Source organism: Dipodomys merriami, unplaced genomic scaffold (assembly GCF_024711535.1).
Source record: "Dipodomys merriami isolate MVZ:Mamm:240054 unplaced genomic scaffold, mDipMer1.0.p SCAF_57, whole genome shotgun sequence".
Classification (NCBI taxonomy): Eukaryota; Metazoa; Chordata; class Mammalia; order Rodentia; family Heteromyidae; genus Dipodomys; species Dipodomys merriami.
In genome coordinates, this window is record NW_027206146.1 from 6,038,111 (window position 1) to 6,063,830 (window position 25,720).

The window sequence follows — 25,720 nt, forward strand, 5'->3', positions numbered from 1 at the left end:
TTGTTGCCTGAATCCTGAACACAGATGTTCTCCATTTTGTCCCAGGGCCATGCTGCTTGTCACAGTGTAGAATCATTGAGGCTGTAGGATCTAAATACAGGTCTCATGGCCTCAATGTTGCTTTGTCCTTGGCTGTACCCTTTCTCATTGGCTCCATCCTACTTTGTAATTGGCTGTATCCTGCTCCCTCATTGGCTATCTACTGACTCCTGATTCTTCATAGGCATACAAGTATTCATAGGATGATTTAATAAAATTTCTTTTAACAAACAGCACTGTTAGTAGAAATAGAATATAAGAAATAGAAATGAAATGTCTAGCCACTGTCTTCATAAAAATAGAAACAATTTGTTAATTTTAATAATGTACAGAAAATACTTTTTTTTTTTGTCATGCGTGGGGCTTGAACTCTGGGCCTGGGCATTGTCCCTCAGCTATTCAGCTCAAGGCGAGCACTGTACTACTTGAGCCATAGCACCACTTCGGGCTTTTTCTGCTTTTGTGGTGCTGAGGAATTGAGCTCAGGGCCTCATGCATGCAAGGCAAGCACTCTACCACTAAGCCACCTTCCCAGACCAGAAAATACATTCTTCATCCCAACAATTATATTTTAAGCAACAAAACCCCCAAAAAACATCGATGGAAACAAACACACACACACACACACACACACACACACACACACACACATACACACAGAAAGAGAGAGAGAGAGAGAGAGAGAGAGAGAGAGAGAGCAGAGAGAGAGCAGAGAGAGAGAGCAGAGAGAGAGAGAGAGAGAGAGAGAGAGAGAGAGAGAGAGAGAGAGAGAGAGAGAGAGAGAGGCACATTCAGTAAGACTTCAAAACCTCAGTGTTTTAAAATTGCAGCATATCGGAATTTGAATAACTTGTCTAGTGCTAGATCCCCTCAGCTCCACTCTAGGTCCTTTGGTAGTCAAGTAGATATTCTAGTCTCATGGACGTTCCTGCCTGGGCTAGATTTGAACCTGTATCCTCAGATGTTAGCATCCTGAATAGTACAATGACTGGCCTGAGACACTGCTCCTGGCCTCTCTGGTGTTTCTATCATGCTACAAACAGCAAGGATGATGTGAGCAGAGTTGGATCGCCATCATGGACTGGACTTCACTTCCTCTCACAATGGATCATTCTTGGTATAACATGAGTGAGTGATCCATCGTGAAACCATTCTGTTATTCTTCATGAGCAAGAATGGGCAGAGGGTGGGGTAGCTGAAGGACAACATCAGTAGCACACCCTTGGATTTGTTCAATTTCTCCAGCGTGTACAAAGAATACACAATCACGATGTTGTTGGAGCAATGGAAGAAGACGAAGCAGCTGACCAGCAGCAGGATGGTGTGAGTGGCTGTTTTCTCGGGCGCTGGCTGGGAGGCAAGGCTGGGACTGTGGAGGTGTCGGGCTCTGCGGCGGTGTCGGTAGAGGAGCGTCACCATGTAGAGGCTGGGGGCCACCATGAGGACCAAGAATAGAGCATCTCGCAGCACAATGGAGCTGATAATGGGCGTTGAGTTTTCCCTTCCAAACTTCGTTTGACAGTAGGGATGAGAAAATCCCAGGCTCATGACTGTGGAATTGCAATTGGATGCCACATTTGTGATGATGTTGAAATGCATGATGGGATTCAAGATCCAGAAGGAGAGCAGCGAGGGGAGGATGCAAGCAGAGGATCGGCTTTTCAGCCAAGCCCACTGGGCAGGGGTGCGGCTGATGGTGAGGGCCTGAAAGGCGCTCAGGAAGGCGGTAGTGCAGGTGGACAGTCCCCGAATGACCCTGAACAGGAACAGAACCGCCTTACACGTAGCATCATCCCAGAAAAACATGACTCCATATGAGGAGATGATGTAAGGCATGGAATGGAACATGATGGTCAAGGCATTGTCCAGGGTCAGGTGCATGAAAACCATGGTGATGGGCTTCTGGAGCCGGGGCTTGCACACGGAGCTGTACGCATAGAGCAAGAAGAGGATACAGTTCCCCAGGACTCCCAGACACACCTTAGACACAAGGAGGAGCCTGAACACAGTGTTGCCTGCGATGGCTGTCATTGTGTGTGTGTCCGTGTGTGTGTATCTGTGTGTCTGTGTGTCTGTGTGAGTGCCTGAGAGTGTGCGAGTTTAATTGTGAGAATATGTACAAGAATGAAGAAAAATGTTTCAGCATGTGATTGTGTGTGTGTGTGTGTGTGTGTGTGTGTGTGTGTGTGTGTATGTGTGTGTTGCTGAGCATCAAAACAAGAGTTCCGTCCAGCCAGGAAGGTGAGAAAGCTCTAGACAACAATGTGAGTCCCGCAGGCAGGAATCTTCACGGTGCTCCACTTCTTGATAAGGTAAGCCAGGCTTAGAATGAATGCCAAAAGATAGAGTGTTAAACAATGATTTAAAAATAGTTTCTTTTTTTGGGGGGGTCATACCGCTTATGAAATTGGAACTCAGGGCCCAGGTACTGTCCCTGAGCTTTTTTACTCAAAACTGGTGCTATCCCAGTTGAACCACAGCTCCATTTCTGGCTTGTTGGTGGATCACTGGAGATCAGAGTCTCAAGGACTTCCCTTTCTAGTCTGACTTTGAACCTGGATCCTCAGATCTTTGCCTCCTGAGCAGTTGTGATTACAGGTGTGATCCACCAGGGTCTGGCCCATACAATTGTTATAAGTGGAGTCTGGGAAAAATGTTCCATTTGCCAGTTCTGGAGGGTTGGAAGTGTTCTGACCTGGGTATTTCAGACATGAATGTTCTGTGACCTTTGAATCTGGGATGTAGGGCCTGGAAGGACCTGGGGAGACACATGTTAGAATCAGGAGGGAATTCAAGGGCACCACACTGGGCTGGGGTGTTAGGAAGGAAGATAACTGGCTGTCTGTTCCTGTGGTCCCTGGGGCTCCATCATGGTTGGCAGTGGATGGTACAAGGAGCGTGGGGAGCTCGTGCATCTGATTGGCTTCACTTTTTGTATAATCTTCATTTTTTGTATACCTGTTGCACAAATAGCACATCCATGTAAAATCCCTGTGGGGATGGCTACAACATGACTTTTGTTTTTTTTTTTTGGTTGGTCATGGAATGAACTCTGGGCCTGGGCGCTGTCTCAAGGATTTTCCTGCCTGGGTTGGCTTTCAGCTTCAATCCTTAGAGATCTCAGCCTCCTGAATAGCTAGTATTACAGGCTTGAGCCACTGGTACCCAGTACAATATGACTGTTTTCATGGTGTGTAGAGATTCTAGAAGATAAATATCTAACCAATATTTTCTGTACATTTTTTTCTGTCAGTCATGGAGTTTGAACTCAGGGTCTGAGTGCTGTCCCTGAGCTCTTCAGCTCAAGGCAAGCGCTCTACCGATTAAGCCACAGCACCACTTCTACTTTTGTAGTTGTTTCTTGGAGATGAGAGTCTCCCAGACATTTCTGCCTAGGTTGGCTTTGAACCATGACCCTCAGATCTCAGCCTCCTGAGTAGCTGAGATTACAGGCATGAGCCACCAGCGCCTGGCTTATTTTCTGAGAGTTTTCCTCCTGTATCATTCTCACTCATTACTGTTCTTGTGTTTTCTCTCACATCACATAGAATCTTTTGTTCCTCAATAAACTTGCACTGAATTAAATTAGTATCCCATTTTTCCTAACCAAGTCTGTAAGAACATTTTCAACCCATTCTCCTGAACAATCTCCTGCAGAACAAAGTTTCACTCTGGCCCTCTTTGCTGCTACACGTAAGTATTCTCACCGTTTCCTGGCCAGATGCAACAGCCAAATTGTTGAGCATGACAACTCTGTCTGTTGCTCTCCTCAGCATCCTTTGTGCCTTCCAGAGACAGTTTAACTTTTATGAATTAGAATTCTTAGGAATTGTGATATTGGCTATGGTTCACAAATGTTCATCATATTCTCATATTGGTAATATGTTTTATCTTTTCTATGTAATCAGGATCTTTCCAGATTGTCTTTTTCTATGTGTGTTGGTCATGGGGCTTGATTGTGGGTCTGAGCATGGTCCCTGAAAATTTTTCCTCAGCACCAGTACTCTATGACTTGAGCCACAGCTCCATGTCTGGCTTTTTGGTGCATAATTGGAGATCAGTGTCTCATGGACTATCTTGCCTAGGCTGGCTTTGAACTGTTATCCTCAGATCTCAGTTTCCTGAGTAGTTAGGATTTCAGGCGTAACCACACACACCTAAATCATCTTTTAACAAGTGCTTGCCTTTGCTCTTCTGCTATCTCTAAACTTTTCAATTTAATTAGCATGACCTCTAGAACTTTGTTTCTTTTTTGGGGGGAGGGGTGTCCGGTTGTGGGGCCTGATCTCTGGGCCTGGGCGCTATCCCTTAGCTCTTGAGCTCAAGGCTAATGCTCTACCACTTAAGCCACAGCGACAATTCCAGCTTTTTTCTTTTGATTATGTGGTGCTGAAGAATCGAACCCAGGGCCTCAAGCATGCAAGGCAAATACTCTACCACTGAGCCACCTTCCCAGCCCCACTGGTAGAACTTTACAGTGAAGCTTGTTATTTTATATTTTCCCTTCTTATTGGACAGAAGATCAGTATGAAGTGAGAGTATTAAATGCAGCTCACTCACAAAGAACTGACTTGGGTTGTGTATTTTCCATAAGGCTTTCTGCTCTGATTCTCATTCCATGACCCACTGGGCAGTTTAGCACTCACGTTACTAGAATCAACAGTTGCAATGCATTATTTTACACAAAGGCTTTAGCAATTAGCAGAAATAACGGGGAAAAAAAGGAAAGATGGAAATGATATAAATAAACCTGATCAAGGAAGTTCATACTCTTGACCAATGTGCCATGAAAATCCACACACCCAGTCTTTCTTAAATGCCATCTTTCACCCAGTCAGAATGAAATTCCATTTATTCTCTCTCAGACACTGATGAAGCCAATTCACTGCCCAGAGAAGCGACAAGGGCGTAGAGTTGTTTCAGATGAACAACATTTCCCAACACAATTATTGTGCTTTACAAATGGAATGAAAACTGCCCCAGAAAAACGCTATCTCCACACACTTGAAAGATAAAAATCTGTGAAAACTTGCTACTATGAAGATGCACTATGAAATTTCTGCCACAGAAATCAAAGAGATGATTCAGACACAAACATCAAGAGAACAATGTCAGAAAGTAGCCCCAACATTACAGACTGGGTGCTGGGATGAGGACAAGGAGAGCAGACAGCCCTTATGGGAGAAAACAGAGAACAAGTCAGCTCCTTGTGAACAAGCGCCTGTTTTACACACCACCCAATAAGATGGGGAAATATTCACCATTAAAGTAGTAGCTGGCAAGCTAATTTAAGATGGGAATTTTAGAGATAGCAATAGAGAAAATGCAAGCCCTTGTGGAAAGAAGATTTTGTGGCTCACATGCTACTCGGGTAGCTGATATCTGAGGATCCCATTTCAAAGCCAGCTCAATAAGGGAAAGTTTGTGAGATTTGCGTCTCCACAAAATCACCAAAAGCTGGAAGCAGAGCTAGAGCTCACATGGTACAGTGTTAGCCTTGAGCAAAATATTTAGTGACAGTGTCCTAGCCCCAGGACTGGCACATAATCACACATGTACACACACACACACACACACACACACACACACACACTGCATGATTTTGTGATTCCCCTTGTAAATACATTTGAAAGTACTCCTAATATGCCTAGAAAATGGAACTTACCACAGGTGATTTGGCAGTTGTATAGGACTCGTCTGGAGGGAACTGAGCAGTGTTGTGCCACAGCGGCAGAAGTTTGCACACCCGAAAGAATAAAAAGCAAGCAAATAACTGAACAAAAAGGGTAGCATTGAGAGAAAGAAGAAAGATGTGTATTCAACTGCAAACACAAGTGAGAGAAATGAAGACAGGCCAGTGATGCACTCCTGCAAGCCTACCAACTCAGGAATCTGAGATGTGAGGATTGGGGATCAAATCTAGTGAGAGCAGGAAAAGTTCAGGTGATGCTTATCTTTACAAAAACTAAGTAAGTTTAAAAAAAACCCACAATTGGAGCTGTGCCTCAAGCGGTAGAGAACTAATCTTACGCAAAACAGCCAAAAAAAATCTGAGCACCAAGGGCTTGTCTTCAAGCCCTAGGACTGGCACCAAAAAGGAATAGGGAGAGAAGTGAATCTGCAAACCACAGCTCATCCTGGGATGGGCAGTGTTGGGCCTTCACCCCACCGCTGGATCTGAACCAAGGTTCAGAGTTGCAGAATCCTTCTTCTGGCTGTCTGGACTGCAGACACACAGAGAGTCTTTGGAAGCCTGGCTTGATCATGCGTGCCCATATCAGCTAGAGGAGGTCGGGGGGGGGGGGTTTCCCCAGGGTGTTTGCTCACCTCGTCTCCTGCTGCTGTCACTCTGACCCTGTTTATTTCTTGTCATTTTGATGGACCAGAGCAGTCAGGTGCCCTGTCCCACGTGCACAGCATGTCTCCTGATGCAGGTCTGTCTGTGCTCCCAGTTCCAGCGGTGTCAAGAAAGTCAAATGGAGATGCTAAGAGCTCATTCAAAGTTACTTCTCACACCACTGGTAGGAAATAACCTGAGCACTGCAGGGCAGAGTTCAGAGAGCACTGTGCCCTCCCCTGGGAAGCACTGAGCCCCCAGCATTCATGGCTTGGCACTGAGCTCCATATGGCCTCCATCTTGGCTCACTGACTGATCACCCAAAGTTGGGATATCATGATCAGAATTCGTTCTTCTTTGTATAAAATGGTGACCAACACAGAAAGAAGAAAATGGGGGCTGGGAAGTTGGCTCAGTGGTAGAGTGCTTGCCTTGCATGCCTGAGGCCCTGGGTTTGATTCTTCAGCACCACATAAGCAAAAAGACAAAAGCTGGAAGTGGTGCTGTGGCTCAAGTGGTAGAGCACTAGCCTTGAGCTGAATTGCTGAGGGATAGTGCCCCAGCCCAGAGTTCAGGCGCTATGACCCGAACCCCCAACTCCACAAAAAAAAGAAAGACAGAAAATGAAATAGGACTGTGTTAAGGGTTAACTTATCACTGGAAGATGCTGTTTTTAAGGAGAAATGAGGTTGCCGGGTGCCAGTGGCTCATGTCTGTCATCCTAGCTACCCAGGAGGCTGAGATCTGAGGATCATGGTGCAAAGCCAGCCAGAGCAGGAAAATCCTTGTGTCTCTTTTCTCCAGTAAAACACCAGAAAACCGGAAGTGGTGCTGTGGCTCAAGTGGTAGAGTGTTGCCTTGACTGAAGAACTAAGGGACAGCGCCCTAGCCTAGAGTTCAAGTCCCATGACTGACGAGAGAGAGAGAGAGAGAGAGAGAGAGAGAGAGAGAGAGAGAGAGAGAGAGAGAGAGAGAGAGAGAGAGAGAGAGAGAGAGAGAGAGAGAGAGAGAGAGAGAGAAAGAGAGAGAGAGAGAAATAAATGAAATTAACATGCATTTGTAGGAAACCTGTGTGTGTGTGTGTGTGTGTGTGTGTGTGTGTATGTGTGTGTGTTAAGGCTTCAACTCAGGGCCTGGGTGCTTTCTCTGAGTATTTGTGCTCAAAGCTGGTCCCCTACCACTTGAGCAACAGTTCCAATTCTGGCTTTTTGGTGGCTTATTGGATATAAGCCTGCATAGGCTGCCTTTGAACCTTGATTCTTAGATCTCAGAAACCTGAATAGCTAGGATGACTAGTGTGAGCCACTGGCACGGGGCTGATGATTATGATATCAGCTTGGAGAGCAGTTTCAGTGACATTGTTATAATCACCGCTACTCAGAGTGTTTGTTCTTTGTGCATAGAAAAGCTTCCAATAAGTATATATTTAGCTTATTTCCTGCTGCTTTGCCATTAGAGTTCATGTAGCACAAAAGCATCATTCAACTGGAGTTTTTCATGTTTTATGTACAGGATCATAGCATCTGCAAATAGGATTAATTTCTCTTTTGAGTCTATTTTGGTCCTTTTGGTTTCTTTGACATTGCTTTGTTTGAAGGTCTAGGCACTAAGTAAATAGCATCAGAGATGGCCTTCTTTCTCCCTTATGTAGGCTTTTTCAGATTTTCTCATTAAGTACAGGGTGAACTACAGATGATCACACAGAATCTTTGTGATGTTGAAGCATGCCCTCCCTTCTCTTCCTAGTTTCTTTGGCGCTTTTCTTATGAAGTGATGTTGACTTTTGTCCAAGGACTTTTGTTCAGGCATTGATATGATCATGTTACTTCTGTTCCCTTATAAATGCTCTTGAGGGGTTCAGTTGGTGTTAGGATTTGATTTCAGATCCTGTCTCTTTAAGAGCTATATAATTGATTTCTGTAATATTTATTTTGTTTTATCTTATTTATTTTTTAACACTTAATTGGTTGTGCAGAGGAGTTGTTGTTCAAAAAATTTGTACATGGCCTGGCGCCAGTGGCTCAGACCTGTAATCCCAGCTTCTCAAGAGGCTGAGATCTGATGATCACGGTTCAAAGCCAGCCAGGGAAGGAAAGCCATGACACTCTCACTTCCAATTAACCACCAGCAATCACAGATAAGGAGCTGTGGCTCCAGAGATGGCAAAAACAGTTCAGGTAAAGCATCCATGTCCTGAGTTCAAGCCCTAGAACCAGCACAAAACCAAAGAAACAAAAACAACAAAAACTAAAAACAAATCCTTAATGAAAATGTTCCTCCAACATTTCATAAAAGAGAAGGAATTCTTGAGAGTTCAGCCTATAGAAGCAAAACATGCTACCAAAACATGGTAAGGCGATTATGAGTATCAAGGAACTCAGAAAATGATTAATGAATGGACCTGAGATAACACACATACGAAAGGCTCACAAATGCGTGTGATAACATATTAGAGACTTCACACATGACGAGCAAGTTGATTTCACTCCAAGGATGCAAATTGGCTCAACACACACAAACAATAAATGTAAAAGTCCATGAAGACAACCAAGGATTTAAAAATACTCACAGGGGAGCCAAAGGAATATACAGACTTATAAACAGGAAAATAATAGAGGAAATAGACTTCAAACCAGGTCCAATGTCCAGTGGTAGGACAGAAGGCTTGAGGAACATCAGCCAGTGCGCAAAAGGGTCTGATACTGAGTTAGAGTTATATTCTCTGACCAAAATACAGAATAAAACAACCAGTTCCTAGTAGTCTCCAGACTAGACAAGGACCCTGTTCCTTAGGATACTTCTACAGAAAAGGGGTACAACTGGACACTCAGGGGCTTACTCTCTCCACAGCACAACTCTGGAAGGTCCAGTTTGTTCTCTGAATCAGGAGCACTGATCTTCCCAATTGTGTCCCAATGTTATGTTGCCTGTCACAGAGTAGCCTCCCCTGGAAATGGGAGGACCTAGGAGTATATGTCATTGCCTAGATCCTGCTCTGTCACTGGCTATAATATCCTGCTTTGCTGTTAGTGGAATCCTTTTCCATTGATTATATCCTGCTTTACCATTGGCTGCATCCTTCTTCATTCACTAAATCTTGCTTTGTCATTGTTGTCATTGGCTGTATCCATTGATTTTTTATTTTTTATTTTTGGCCAGTCCTGTGGAATGTACTCTGGGCCAGTGCAGTGTCCCTGAGCATCTTTTGTTCAAGACTAGCATTCTACCACTTTATCCACAGCACCACTCCTGGTATTTTCAGTGACTAATTGGAGATAAAACTCTCACAAATTTTCCTGCCCTGGCTGGCTTTGAATTGCAGTCCTCATATCTCACCCTTCTGAGTTGCTAGGATTATAGATATGAGCCACCAGTGCCTAGCTCTGGCTCTATCCTTTGTCAGTGGATAACTCCTGGTTTGTCATAGGTCGCATCCTGCTTCCTTATTGGATGGATCTTGGTTTGTCATTGGATGACTAGCATTCATAGGGTGATCTACTAAAATTCCTTATAACAAAAGCACTGTTAGTAGAAATAGAATGCAAGGAAGAAATGGATTGTTCAGCAGCTGTCTTTATAAAAACAAAAACAAGTCATGAATTTTAGCAATGTACATAAAATGTATTTCACCCACCAATAACATTTTAAACAAAAAATATAAAACTTTTGTGCACACACACACACACACACACACACACACATACACACACACACACACACACACACGGAACGGTACATCAAGTAAGACTTCAAAGCTTCAATGTATTAAAATTCCAGCATATCGCTGGGAATGTGGCTTAGTGGTAAAGTGCTTTCCTAGCATGCATGAAGCCTTGGGTTTGATTCCTCACTACCACATAAAGAAAAAAAGCTAGAAATGGTTCTATGGCTCAAGTGCTAGAGTGGTAGCCTTGAGTAAAAGGGACAGGTCCCAGGCCCCTGAGTTCAAGCCCCTGGATTCACAAAAACAAAAACAAAAACAAAAACAAAAATATCTGGCATGTCTGCATTCAAACTACACTTCAAGTGCTAAATACTCACAGTTTTTTTCCCTCCTACATTTCTAGAATTGTCTCTGCTTTTGAACAAAGATTTTGGCTGTCCAATCAGCCACCGAATGCTTTCTGATAATTGGTAATTATCATCAATGAGAGGGAGGTGCTACATTGGAAAGAATTTTATTATACTTCATGAAGAAACAAGGGGACACGTTTGGGCAGCATGATAAAATACAAATGATCATGTCCAAAGCTGGCATTTTTGCTACTGTGTAAAAGGAAAACCATTCACGATGTTGTTGGAGCAACAGAAACACGTGAAGCAGCTGACAAGCAGCAGGGTGATGTGGATGGCTTTGGCTAGACTAGGTAGCGATGGCTAGGCAATGGCTAGGTAGCGATGCTGGGACTGTAATGTACATGGCCCTCTTGAGGTGTCAGGAGAGGGGTGTCAACATGTGGAGGTGGGTGGTGAGTATGAAAATAACAAACATAAGGTCTCAGAACAAGAAGATGCCATAATCTATTTTCTTCTCTCTGTCGAGTATGACAATATGCATTGGAAAACCCAGAACCAACAACAGTAAAATGACTTTGGGCTTTCAGAGCCTTAATGACCTGGACCTACATGAGCATATTGGCAACCCAGAAGAAGAGAAAAGAAGGGGAATTCCACACTGAAGATTTAGATTTAAGCCACATGCACTGGGCATGGCTGGAGCTGATGGTGATGGCCTGAAATGCACTGAGGAGGAAGGTGGTACAGATGGAAAGTGCCTGGGTGACTCTGAAGAGGAGCACCACCGCCTTGCAGCCCACATCATCCAGAAAGTGCTAGACTCTGAAGGAACCATGATATCTGGCATCATTGTGAATATGGTGTTAGGCAAGTTGATCTTAGTCCAGTGCATGAAGATGGAATTGCTGGGCTTCTTTAGATGACGTTGGAATAAAAAAAAATGTACAGATAGAGCATGGAGGGCAGGGAGTTCCCCATGACACCAAAGTACAGCTGGGCTATGAGGAAAAGCCTTCAAATTGATTCACCGGAGAACATCACTGATAGTTTTTGTGATATTTTGATATATAGAGCAGCCAGACAGTTGATACAGGAGAGAAAAATCAGTACACTGGTTATGGATCTATTCCAAATTGAGCTTCAGGGAGAATATGCAGAAGATGAAATTCTCTTTCAAGCCCAGGGGTGGCCCTACTGGAACAGGATCCCAAGACTTCCTCAGGAACTTAGGGGACAGTAATGGCTGTGATTATGGCAACGTGTTGTTCATGATATACTTCCTAGTTCCTCAGTGAGGAGGAACTGTGTGCTTGTGTGACAAATTTGCATGTTAAAAGGAGTTTTCTTTGTTCTTCAGATTGGTGTGTGTGACTGTGTGTGTGTGTGTGTGTGTGTGTGTGTGTGTGTGTCTATGTGTGTGTGTCTGTGTGAAATCCTGCGGCTTGATCTCAGGGCCTAAGTGTTATCCTTTAACTTTTTTTGTGTTGTTCTGTACTAATAGCTACATTTCCATCTTTATGCTGGTTTTTGTAGACAAGTCTCACAGACTCTTCTGAATGGGCTGGCTTTGAATCCTGATCTTCAAATGTCAATTTTTTTTTGTCAGTCATGGGGCTTGAAGTCTGGGTCTGAGTGCTGTCCCTCAGCTCATCAGCTCAAGGTGAGTGCTCTACCACTTGAGCCACAGCAGCACTTTTGGCTTTTGTGGTGGTTAATTGGAGATAATAGTCTCACGGATTTTCCTGTGTGGGCTGGCTTTGAACAATGATCCTCAGATCTCAGCCTCCTGAGTAGCTAGGATTACAGGCGTGAGCCTCTAGTGCCCAGATAGAGCGTCTCATTTTCAAAACACTTCTTATCTCGAATAAATGGTAAAGCTAAGGAACAAGTCCTGAGTTCAAGCTCCAGCACTAGAAACAAAATTTATATCACCCTAGGAATGTTTCAAATAGAATAGTTCCTATGGTGAAATTCCAAAGTTGGGGAAATTACTTGGTAAGGAATCAAAATCTGCTTCAAAGGAGGAGTATGCCAAACACACCAGAACTGCAAATGCCTTCCTGCTATTCTGAAAAACTCCAGAGAGCCTTGCGTTAACTCTGCTTTTATTTGAGCCTTGCCTTGATAGAAAATGCAATCAGAATAACACAGCCAAAATGATGGGAGACAAATGTATTTCTAGAGGTAAAAGACAAAAACAAAATCGACACTAAGTCAATGTACAAATGAATCTCCCACTATGATAAAAACACTAAGGCAACAGAACAGAAGATTAAGGTTCAAACTAGGGATGGTCCCAGCATGCCCGCGACGACCAAGGAGAGACCGCCCGGTGACTCACCTCGGCACCCTCCCCCTTGGCTGCGCCCTAGCTCCCTCATCCACACACTAGCCACCTGGCTTGTGGGGACCACTGGGAAGGCGAGGACAAGGACGTCAAGGGTACCTGGGATGACAATGATGATGATGATGATGATGATGATGATGATGATGATGATGATGATGATGATGAATAGGAAACAAAAGAAGAAGCAGAAGTAAAACCAGAAATAAAAATTTAGGGAAAGGAAGAAAAATAGCGGAGAAAATAAAAGAACAAAGAACGACAACAGAAGAAAAGGCAAGAATAAATCAAAAGGAGATGAGAAGAATCTGAAGAACCTCAAGTGCTAACACCAGAAGAATAATTCGCAGATAAACTGCGTCTACAGAAACTACAGGAAGAGTCAGACCTTGTACTAGCAAAAGAAAGGTTTGGTGTGAATGATACAGTTTGTGGGATAGATGCTATGAACCCATCTTCAAGAGATGATCTCACAGAATTTGGGAAGTTACTAAAAGATAATATTACCCAGGGTGAAAAGTCATTCTATTATGCCAGGTTTTTGAAAGCCTTACTTTGAGATGTGTGAACTTCATTGGAAATTGATGACTTGGCAAAGATGACCAATTCATTGACTGTGCTTTGCGGTGAGAACACAGAAGCAAGAAAAACAATGCAAGGCCAAAAAGAAGAAGAAAGGCGTGGTTCCTGGAGGGGGATTAAAGGCTACCTTAGAAGTTGATCTCGCAGATGATGGTGGTTGTGATGGAGGATACCTCCAAGACTATGAAGACTTCATATGACAGTGTCTCTCTCCTAGTGTCTTCTTTCTGTTGCCCACAATCCCTTCAACATGTAGCACAATTTGTTTTCCTTTCACTTCTGCCAAATGCGACAATTAAAAGTGCCTTATCTTTGGTGCTGCTTATTTAACCCCTTGACACTTAGATGCTAGTGTGCCAATGAGGGAACTTGGATCTTGCTGCCCAGGGGTTAAAATTGGGAAATTAAGTTGCTACTAAATCATACTTTAAAAACAAAACAAACCTAATAATGTTGTCATTGTCTAATCCCATAGCAGCAGTCACTAATTTGGAAACAAAGGTTGCAACGTGATAAAAAAAATTGTGTGATATTTACCAGCACAGTTCAGTAACACAGCTTTAACCATACCTCCTTGAAGGACTTCATACTTGTCAAGAAAAGCAGTTTGCAGCCAGGGCATGTGGTGTGCATCTAATATTAATATTGGGTTGTCTTAGAATTGAGCGTGAGGATATTAAGTACATTGTGAAGAAGATTATCTCAGAATGAAGATACTGTGGCTGAAAAGTACTGGTTTGATACTTAAATTTTTAATGACCAAAACCACCTCAGAAACTGAAGAAGGTAAACCTCTCCGTTATCACAGGACAAGTTATGGAATCTCAGTGTGCAGACTGTCTAAGTTTTTATTTATCAGACTATTTCTCCTGAGGAAGGGAAACAACCTGTTTTTATTTGCTTTATTCAAGTGTCTGAGAAACAAATCTCTTGTCTCCTAGGCTGCAATAAAATAACTTTTTTTGGTCGGTCGTGGGGCTTGACTCTGGGCTTGGGTGCTGTCCCTACGTTCTTCAGCTCAAGGTGAACGCTCTACACCTTGAGCCATAGCAGCACTTCTGGTTTTCTGGAGATTAATTGCACATAAGAGTCTCATGGACTCTTCTGCCCGAGCTGGCTTTGAACCATGATCCTCAGATCTCAGCCTCCACAATAGCCAAGATTATGGGTGTGAGCCACCTGTGCGCTGCTTGAAATAACATTTAACAGAGTTTTGGCATTTCCTTTTCTTTATAAAACATGCTCAGCAAGCTGCACCAGTTAACTACAGTTTGGTAAATTGTTATTTAACAATTATGACATCTGCAATGTTTAATGAAGCAACTAATTTAATAAAATTACTACTGTGAGGACTTAAAAAAGATTCAAACTAGGCATAACATCACCCATTTCCCATATTCAGTGATGACAAGAATAAAAGTGAGGAAAATGCCAGAGCTCCTCAAGAGATCCAGGATATCGACCATGCGATAGGTTCAGTAGGTGTAAGTGATGAACATTTTTATCATGCAGAAATGGTAAGGTTATCGTTGCCATGATAAAAAAAAAGTATCTGTGATGTCCAGACTTATCAGGTCTCTGGGCAAGAACATCAGGTAAGTACTGAAAAATTTTCATTGTGGTTGGATGAGTACAATGACTTTTGTTTGGACAGTTGAATTGTCCATTATTAAAAATTAAAATGTGAACAAATGTAACAGTGGTACTCAGTAGACTCTGTGGACAATGCACTATGCAATTTGTGGGGGTAATGGGATGAATAAACTTGGAGGAAAGGGATAACATTGTCAAAAAAGAAATATACTGATTACCTGAGTCGTGAAATGGTAACCTGTCTGTACATTACATTTATAATGACAATAAAAAATAATAATGAAGCCTGGCACCAGTGACTCATGCCTGTAATCCTACTCAGGAGGCTGAGATCTGAGGAGCCAGGTTCAAAGCCAGCCCCAGCATGAAAATCTGTAAGACTCTTATCTCTAATAAACCACTCAGAAAACCAGAAGTGGCCTGTTGCTCAAGTGGTAGAGTGATTGCCTAGAGCTGAAGAGCTGAGGGACAATGCCCAGACCCAGATTTCAAACCCTATGACCGACTATATATATATGTATATATATATATATATATATTTATATATATATAAAATGACAATTAAAATGATAAAAATTGGGAAGAATACAATACTAATATCTATCATTCACAGAATCTATAAGATATAAGAAAGACATCTGATATGAAGCTGTGTGTGGGTGGCTCAAACACCAGAGATCCTAGTTATTCAGGAGGGTTAGATCTGGGGATCATGGTTGGAAGCCAAACACAAGCTGCAAGTAGGACTGGGGCTCATGTTGTAGAGTCCACGCTTTGTGTATGATAGCACGGGGACAATGCCCAGGATCTGACTTCAAGCCCCAGCACCAGAATAAACAAACAAATGACATGTGTAGATTACACTCTAAGTTATGAGGAAAATATTTTTAGGGCTTTCCAAGGTCACTGCAGAGAGTCAGTCCCAATTAGGTTTCTGTGTTCCCGGATGAAAGCATTTGTGTAACTTCATTTCAAATCACAACACCTACAGCAGACAATAGCCAGGGGAAATGGGATAATGAAATTTTTCTGACCTCTTCCTACCTTGTGGTCTCCTCAGGACTGAGAGCTGGCTCACAAGGCCCAACTTCCTTGAGGCATTCTGGCATCCTGGAAAGGCTGAGTCTGGCCAGGCTGGACTATAGAGAAAGCTTGGGATAAGGAGGCTTCTTGCCTTTGATGTCTGGATGTCAATCAGCGTCACCTGCTGCCTGGCTGAAATTGTTTATTGAGCATCCATCAAATCTTCCCACAGGAGCTGCAAACCACTCTCCCAGGGGTCAATGAGCAAACACTAACTTTATTAATTAGATGAACACATTTGCCTTTTGAAGATGTGTTTTTTTTCCCAAGTCAAAGTCATCGGAAAGTAAACTTCAATGTGCAGTTGGTTATTAAACTTTGATTCTCAGAGCCATGGACCCAGAGTAACAAGTATTGATGGACTCAATTGCTCAACAAAAGGATATAGCGCCACAAAGGAATCAAAAAACAAGACTCAAAGGCTGGGAAGGTGGCTCAGTGGTACAGTGCTTGCCTTGCATGCATGAGGCCCTGGGTTTGATTCCTCAGCACCATGTTAGCAGAAAAAAAAAAAAAGACGAAGAGCGGGGAACCAAACTCAACCATTTGTTGTGTCCCAGAAACTCATTTTGCAGGCAAAGAGAAATACAACTTCGGTGTGCAAGGACAGAAAAAGATCCTACATGAAACTCAATTTTCTTCAACACTAACATTCTACCACAGAACCACTTAAGAGTTTTTTCTGTGAGTAATTGACCTAAGACTCTCACTGACTTTCCTGCCCAGAGTGGTTTAGAATGCTCGTCCTCAGAGGTCAGAGCTCAGATTCCCGAGCAGCTGGGATTTTAGGCATGAGCCACCCATGCCTGGCTGAGGCTCTATGTTTTCTCATGGAATACATCCTGGTTTGTCATTGGCTGTATCCCTCTTCCTCATTGGCTAGATGCTGCTTTGTCATTGTATGACCAACATTCATAGGATGATCTAATAAAATTCCTTGTAAGAAACTGCACTGTTAGTAGAATTAGAAAGTAAGGAAGAAATGGACAATGTAGCATCTGTATGTATGCAGGCATAAATATCTTTTTACTTTTAATAGTGTACAGAATATGTATTCATTTTATCCCACCAATAGTATTTTAAGCAAATACATAAGATAAAACGTTTTGTAACATCCACTCACCAATACACACACCTTACGACCTCAGTGGTTTGAAAGGTACCTCAGTGTTTGAAGTTTACAGCATATTTAAATTTGAACAGCACTTCAAGTACTCAAAACCCACACAGTTGCTTCCATTTACATTACTAGAATTTCCTCTGCTTTTGAACAAAAATTTTAGCTGTCCAATCATCCACTGAATGCTTTGTGACAACTGATAGTTCTCCATGAAAGAGACAGGGCACATGGGGAAACCATTTTATTTTTCTTCATGAGGAAAAAGGAGGATACGGTTGTGTCGCATGCTGATAGAATACAAACCATTACCTCCAGGCTAGGGATTTTCACTGCTGTGTAAAAGTAATAGAAGTTGGTGATGTTGTTGAAGCAATAGAAACACATGAAACAGCTGACCAACAGCAGGATGGTGTGGGTGGCCTTGCTCTTGGGTGTTGGCTGGGTGGCAAGGCTAAAACTATGTAGGTGCTGAGCTATCTGGTTGTGTTGGTAGAGAAGCCTCACCATGTAGAAGCTGGTGATGACCAAGAGGATTACAAACAGAAGATCTCGAAATAATAAGATAGAGATATAATACCCTGAGCCATTGTCTTCAACCTGCGGACTATGACAATATACATTGGAAAACCCAGAATCAACAAGAGTGAAATTGATTTTGGCTTTCATAACCTTAATGACTGGGACATAGATGAGCATATTGACAACCCAGAAGAACAAGAAAGAAGGGAAAATCCACACTGAAGACTTAGATTTAAGCCACACAAACTGGGCATGGCTGGAGCTGATGGTGATGGCCTGAAATGGACTGAGGGTTGAGGTGGAACAGATGGATAGACCCAGGGTGACTCTGAAGAAGTACACCACCGCCTTGCAGCCCACATCGTCCAGAAAACGTTGGACTCCAAATGATGCCACTATATTTGGCACAAGTGTGAAGGTGAGGTTCAGGATGTTAACCACAGTCAGATGTATGAAAATGGCATTGATGGGCTTCTTCAGATGATGTTGGAATGAAAAAATGTATAGATAGAGCATGGAGAGCAGGGAGTTCCCCATGATACCGATGCACAGCTGGGCTATGAGGAAAGGCCTCCATCTTGATTCCTCTCAGAACATTGTTAATGGCATTGTAAGGTCTGATGTATAGAGCAGCCAGACAGTTGATACTAGAATGAAAAATCAGTGCACTAGATTATCGATCCATTCTAAATGTTTCTTCAGGAAGAATATGATGACAATGAAAATCAGTTTCAGGCCCAGAAGTGGCACTTCCGGAATGGAATCTCAAAGGTTCGGTTCCAGAGGATCTTTGAGTACAGAAACGGAAGAGATTATAGGAGGAAAACCCTGGCTCACACCATGGGTCCTAGTGCCTTTGCTAGGAGAACTGTGGGCCTGTAGTACACAGAAATTTGCATATTATAAGAAATTTTCTTTGCTCTCCAGATTATATTTGCATTGTGCCTGTGTGTGTTTGTGTTTGTGTGCGTGTACGTGTGCCCACATTTGAAATCTTGCAGCTTCATATCAGTGTTTGAATGATATCCTTGTGGTGTTTTATTCTTGTTCAGAGCTAAGAGCTTCACCCCCATCTTTATGCTGATTAATTAGAAAAAATCTCAAAGACATTCCTGCCTGGGTTGGCTTCATATCATGATCCTCACATCTCAACTCCCTGAGTAGCTAGGATTACAGGTGCAAGCTACCAGTGTCCAGCTACTATGTCTCATTTGAAAACACATCTACTCAGTAGTGGATGTGAAAGGTAAGGGACAGACTATTAGTTCAAGCTCCAGCATCACCAAAGAAATGTTTACCATCCCAGAAAGATTTCCAGGAGTAATGCTTCCTGTGGAGAAATTACAAACTGGGGCAAATTTCTGGGTAAAATATTTATAAAATAAGCTTCAAAAGGGTGGGGGCCAAATATACCAGATGTGAACATGGTTTCACACACTCCCTGAAAACCCAATGAAGCATTGTACTGACCATGGTATTATTTTAGCATTCCTTGATATGAAATGCAGTCATTATCATGTGACTCCAGAGATGAAATGCCAGTGTATTTCTGGAGGGAAATGACACAAATATCTACACAAACCATGCTTGCACTATGATAAAACACTGGGGCAATGGAACAGGAGACTAAGTTTCAAAGTATTCTTCAGCTCACCTATTTCCTCTACACAGTGATCACTGAAAGTGAGGAATATATAGCAAGAGACCTAGGAAATCTACCCTGCAATAGATTCAGTATATGTAAACGATGAATATTGTTATCATTATCATGTTAAAAAAATCTATGATTTCCCTAGCATTGTATCTGTGGGTACTGAAATTTTTCCATTGAAGTTGGAAGAATAAACTCACTTGCTGTTTGGAGAGTCTGGTGGTCATTATGATAGTTAAAGGGTGAACGAAGGCATCAGTTGTACTCAGTAGACAGTATATGGAAAAGGAACTACATAACTTGTGGTTCAGACAGGATGGAAAAACTGGGAAAGGCAGAGGTAGGGGTGACATTACCCAAAAAGAAATGTACTGTAGAAGATTCACTGTGGCTCAAAGTAGCAGAGCACAGCCTGGAGCTTAAATTCTCAGGAACAGCCTGTGTACTTGAGTGGAAGTCTTACACCAGACAGATATTTATCCTCGTTTCCTGACTTATGAAATAGAAACCCTGTATATTAGCTTTATAATAAAAATAAAAATAATAATGACAATTAAAATGATAAAAACTGGGAAGAGTGCAATTCTAACATCTTTCATTTCACAGAATTGATAAGCTATAAGAAAAGCATCTCAGCAGGCCGCCAGTGGCTTACACCTGTAATCCTAGCTACTCAGGAGGCTGAGATCTGAGGATCACTGTTTAAAGCCAGTCTGGGCAGGAAAGTATGTGAGACTCCTATCTCCAGTTAACTACCTGGACACCGGAAGTGGTGCTGTGGCTCAAGTGGTAGAGTGCTTGCTTTGAGCGGAGGAGCTTAGAGACAGTGCCCAGGCCCAGAGGTTAAGCCCCATGACTGAAAAAAAAGGAAAAGAAAAAACCCATCTGTAAATTGGCATTAGTGGCTCTCTCCTATAGCCAAGGTACTCAGGAAGCTGAGATATGAGGATCATGATTTGAAGCCAACAGACTTCAAATGTCTCTGACACTCTTATCTCTCATAAATTACCAAAGAAGCTGGAAGTGGAGCTGTGGCTTATGTGATAGAGTCCTAGCCTTGAGCACAAAAACTCAGGGGCAGTGCCCAGGCCCTGATTCAAGCCACAAGACAGGCAATTGATAATCAAATAAACATCCATGAATACATACATACATAAATCACATCTGTAGCTCAATCAATACCTCATAAATAAAAACAGGTTACGACTTTCCTGGGTTACTGCAGATAAAGTCAATCTAGAAAACATTGAAGTTTATATGTTCCATTCAGGAAATATTATTGCAGCCCGGTTTCAAATTACAACATGTATAGCAGGTAATGTTGTAAGGTTAGGGTAAGAGGATAATGAAGTCTTCTTACTTTTTCCTGCCTCATGTTCTTCTCAAGGATGAGAGCTTTGCAATGCTCATTCACTGGGCACAGCTTCCTGGAGGCAGTCTGGCATTGTGGATAGGCTGCCTGTGCTCAGTCTTGAGTATGTACCATATCAGGGTGATGAGACTTCTCCCAGTGGTCGTCAATCACTGTCACCTGCTGTCTGGATGGCCTTGTTTACAGGGAGTCAATCTGATGTCCCCACAGGAGAGCCAATCAGTCTCCCAGGTGCTGAAGGAATTGCTTAGAGAACACATTATGTTTAGGGATTAGAATAATACAAGTCAAACTCATCAGAAAGCAAACTTCAGCAGTAGCTGGTTATTAAAAGTTGGTTCCTACAACCCTGGATGCATCCTGAGCTTCGAGCATAACCAAGAATGCTCTCTGCCTTTCCCACTGGGCTTTGCCACCATGGGGGACCCTGTGCCCTGGCTCTGCAGTGTACAGCATCTGGTACACCAGGGTTTGGGGACTCCAGTACCCCACAGCACAGGGGTCATAAACTAGCACACAGGAAATGCTAGAAAGTAGACTTTTCTCAAAGTCTCTAGATACACATTGAAAAACTAGGTAACAAAATAAGAACAGAAAATATCTCCTGTCTCAACAGACAGAATCTCACCCACCTAACACAGACTTGTGGAACTAGTAGCAGTCAGGATCCCAGAAGAATATCTCTAGACACATCAAAGTGAAACCTTTGCACTTCAAGAACAAGAAACTATTTTTAAATGAAGCAAAAACCAAAGGAAGAACTTTATTAAAACGGAAAGAAGATAGTATTATGGCAGATTTCTGCACATCAACTCTGAATGCAAGGAGAGCCCTAGCAGTTTAGAAGGACAGTAATGGAAACCTAAACTGGGGTAACCAAGGAATGTAATAGTCACAATGGATGGTGTAAGGAAACTTTTCCATGAAAAACATAGACCAAGAATCCGTGAACACCAAACCAGCACTACAAACCATAATAAAGAGAAGCTGACAATCTGAAAAGAATAGTCAAAGTCAAGGAAACAAAGCACTGAGTAAAAAGCTCTTGAAGACTAATAAATACAGAGAGGAAGGAAGCATACTGCAGGAAAACAAACAATCTCAGGAGATGAAACTTTTTTTTGCCGGTCATGGGGCTTGATCTCTGGGCTTGAGTGCTGTCCCTCAGCTCTTCAGCTCAAAGCAAACGCTCTACCACTTGAGCCACAGCATCACTTCCGGTGTTCTGGTGGTTTATTGGAGATAAGAGTTTCACGGACTTTCTTGCAATGGCTGGCTTTGAACCTCAGTCCTCAGATCTCAGCCTCCTGCATAGCTAGGATTACAGATGTGAACCACCAGAATCCTGCTCATCAAAATTTTGTTGTCTTCCAAAAACTCATTTCACAGTCAAAAGAAAAACACACATTCCGAGTGATAACTTGGACAAAGATATTTCAAGAAAATGCATCTTGTAAGATAGGCCATGTAGCCATATTTTTTTCTGCCAAATAGACTTCACATTAAATTCCCAAGGCAAGGAAGGCCATTACATTTAACAAAGGACATAATCCATGAAGAGGTAATCATAGTGGTTAATATTTATATGCACTAAACAATGGAGGACTTAAATACATTGGAGAAATACTCTTAGACTTACAGGACATGATAGACCCCAACACAAGAATAGTGGGAGAGTTTAACATCCCATTATCAGCAAAGGATATGTCAACCAAACAAAAGATAAGCAAAGAAGTTTTGAATTAAATGACCACAGTATCCAAGTAGACATCTACAGAGTATTTCACCCAACAACCATACAAATCACATTCTCAGTGGTGCATGGAATAATCTCCAAAACTGATGATATCCTAGGACATAGAGCAAGCCTGAGCAAAATCAAAAGGATGGAGATAACTCTTGGTATCATATCTAATCACAATGGAATGAAACTGCTCCTCAATAACAAAAAACTGCAGAAAACTCTCACACATATGAACAACAGGTGGGCACTGAAGAAATAAAAGAGGAAATCAGAAAGGTCTTTCGACTCAATGAAAATGAAAACACATCACACCAGGGTCTTAAGGATACTACAAAAGCGACATTGAGAGGAATCTTCATAGCACAAATTGTGAAAATAAAGAACAGAGAAACAGTACAAATGAATAACCTCATGAAGCAACTAACAGTGCTTAAAAAACAGGAACAAACCAAACACCAAACTACCAGATAGAGAGAGACAGTAAAGAGTAGGGGTCTGGGAAGATGGCTCAGTGGTAGAGTGGTTGCCTTGCTTGCATGAGGCCCTGAGTTTGATTCTCAGTACCATATAAGTAGAAAAAGCCAAAAGTGATGCTGTGGCTCAAGTGATAGAGCCCCAACGTTGAGCTGAAGAGCTGAAGGACAGCATCCAAGCCTAGAGTTCAGACCCCATGACAAAAAAAGAAGAATAGGAGAGAACTACATAAACTAGTACAGCTAGAGCTGTACTACTTGAGTCACAGTGCCACTTGCAGCTTTTTCTGTGTATGTGGTACTGAGGAATGGAACCCAGAGCTTTATGCATGCCAGGCAAGCACTCTATCTCTAAGCCACATTCCCAGCCTGTTTATTTTATTTATTAAGTTTCTATAATTTAAAATAATTATTACAACAATGCTCAACAAGAAATTTACTCATTACCTTACTCATGTAATCATAAACCCTGGGTACAACATTTCACAATAAAATAGGTCATGTGCAAAAGCTCAGGCACACAAACTTGATCTTCCCTTCCTGCCTCAGGACCAGCACAACGAATAAGAAAATCAAACAAAAACCCTCAAACCCTTAAGGAATTGGCTCCTCCAACAATTTCATAACAGAGAGGAGACTCTTGAGAACTCAGGTGATGAAAACAGAATTTCCCTGCTATCAAAGCATGATAAGAACACTGTCAGTGTCAAGGAAAATAGAAACCAGGAAGGAAATGTAAAGATCACACATGAGAATCAAATGGATTTCACTCCAAGGTGAAAAGTGGCTAAGCTCACAAAAAATAGTAAATTCAAAGGTCTAAACCTTAATCAAGGATGAATACATACTATCCGGAGAGCCAACTGTGTATAGCGACCATGAACAGGAGGGATTACAGGGGGAGTAGACTTCTAACTAGGTTGAGTGTCCAGGGGAGGAATAGGGGACTTGTGGAGCATCAGATGATGAGAGAAAGCATCAGATTCTGGGTACCAGGCCTGGTCTCTGACCAAAAAATAGAATAGGATAAAATACCCAATGTCCAGTGGGCTCCAGACTAAACAGCATCCCTTTTCCTCATGCCACTTCTCCAGAAAGTCCAGTGGTGATGGATGACAGGACATGCAGGGACTTACTCTCTCCACGGCCCTATCTTGGAAGGTTTCCTTTCTTGTCTAAATCAGAACACTGATCTCCATTGTGCCTTTGCCTCACTACTTGTCTCAGAGTAGAGTCATGGAGATCACAGGATGGAAGAATATGTGTCATGGTGAATTCACATCTCTGCGTTGACTGCATCCTGATTGTCATTGGTTGCATCCTGCTTCATCACTGGCTTTAATTTTCTTTGTCATTGGCTGCAAGATCCACTTTTTTTTTTGCCTGACCTGGGTCTTGAACTCAGGGCCTGGGCACTGTTCCTGGACTTCTTTTGCTCAAGACTAACACTCTACCACTTGAGTCGTAGCACTAATTCTGGCTTTTCCTGTGAAAAGGTTTACTAAGTTTTCTTCCCAGTGTGCCTAAGAACCAAGGTGCCTTCTGACTAGTTAGGATTATGGGCATGGTCCACCTGTGCCTGGCTCTGGCTGTGTCCATTGGCCACATGCCAGTTACTTGGTGGCTAGATGCTTACTGTCATTGGAGAACCAGCATTCTTAGAGTGATTTAATAAAATTCCATATCACAAACAGCACTGTTATTAGGAATGGAAAGCAAGGTGAAATACATTGTCTAGCTGTGTCTTTATTAAAAAACAAATTGTTTCTAATTTTTATAGCGCACAGGAAATGTATTTCTTTTATCCCACCAATGATCCTTTTTATGCCGGGGTGAGGGGCAGTTCTGGGTCTTGAACTCAGGGCCTGGACACTGTTCCTAAGCTCTTTAGCTCACAGCAAGTACTCTACCACTTGAGACACAGCTCCACTTATGATTTTTTGAGTGGTTTATTGGAGATGAGTCTCATGGAGTTTCCTGCCTGGGCTGGCTTTGAACTTAAATCCTTTAGATCTCAGCCTCCAGAGTAAGAAGGATTATAGGCATGAGCCACCGATGCCTGGCTTGTTCCTGAGCTTCTTTGGATGAAGGCTAGCACTCTACCACTTAAGCCACTACACCATTTCTGGCTTTTTCTGTGTATGTGGTTCTGAGGAATTGAGCCGAGGACTTCCTGCATGCTAGGCAAACACTCTACCACAAAGCCACATTTCCAGTCCCCCACCAATAATAGTTTAAGTAACTAAGCAATATGAAACTTTTTTTTTGAGTCAGGCACTGGTGGCTCACGCCTGTAACCCTAGCTACTCAGGAGGCTGTGATCTAAGGATAAAGGTTCAAAGCCAGCCCAGGCAGTAAAGGCTCTGAGATTCTAATCTCCAATTAACCATCAGAAAACCAGAAGTAGTGCTGTGGCTCAAGTGGTAGAGTGCTTGCCTTGAGCTGAAGAGCTGAGGACCAGAGCCCAGGGTCAGAGTTCAAGCCCCATGAAACGACAAAAATGAGAAAAAAACTTAAAAAAATTATTGTCAAGGACTGGAAACGTGGCTTAGTGGTAGAGTGCTTGTCTTGCATGCATGAGGTCCAGAGTTTGATTCCTCAGCACCACATAAGCATAAAAAGAAAGAAGTAGCACTGTGGCTCAAGTAGTAGAGCCCTCGCCTGAAGCTGAAGAGGTGATGGACAGCGCCCAGGCCCAGAGTACTGGCCCCACAACCAACAAAAAAAACCAACATATATATTTTTTCAAGGTAATGTACAGAGGGGTTACAGTTACATCAGTAAGGTAATAAATACATTTTTGACAAACTTGTTACACTTTCTCTCCTTTTTCTCCTACTTTCTAT

General features: G+C 42.5%; 2 protein-coding genes and 1 pseudogene across 2 annotated transcripts; 1 reads left to right on the top strand and 2 right to left on the bottom strand.

Annotated features, from left to right (window-relative positions):
* Positions 1-1,137: 1,137 nt before the first annotated feature.
* On the bottom strand, positions 1,138-2,070 carry LOC138812464 (vomeronasal type-1 receptor 90-like). Its single transcript, XM_070000404.1, has one exon. The coding sequence runs from the start codon at positions 2,068-2,070 to the stop codon at positions 1,138-1,140; it is 933 nt and encodes a 310-aa protein (XP_069856505.1).
* Positions 2,071-11,085: 9,015 nt separating this feature from the next.
* Positions 11,086-13,519, top strand: LOC138812465 (eukaryotic translation initiation factor 3 subunit J-like; annotated as a pseudogene).
* Positions 13,520-16,845: 3,326 nt separating this feature from the next.
* On the bottom strand, positions 16,846-18,171 carry LOC138812466 (vomeronasal type-1 receptor 4-like). The gene is made up of 2 exons (XM_070000405.1): positions 17,425-18,171; positions 16,846-16,947 (listed from the first exon to the last, which is right to left on the bottom strand). Exons 1-2 carry the CDS (start codon positions 18,169-18,171, stop codon positions 16,846-16,848), a joined length of 849 nt encoding a protein of 282 aa, XP_069856506.1.
* Positions 18,172-25,720: the final 7,549 nt, after the last annotated feature.

Coding starts and splice junctions, on each gene's coding strand:
- LOC138812466 (XM_070000405.1), bottom strand. CDS start 18,171: ATGGGGAACTCCCTGCTCTCCATGCTCTATCTATACATTTTTTCATTC. Junction 16,948..17,424: donor TGAAAATCCCTAGCCTGGAG/GTAATGGTTTGT, acceptor TTCTACTAACAG/TGCAGTTTCTTACAAGGAAT.
- LOC138812464 (XM_070000404.1), bottom strand. CDS start 2,070: ATGACAGCCATCGCAGGCAACACTGTGTTCAGGCTCCTCCTTGTGTCT.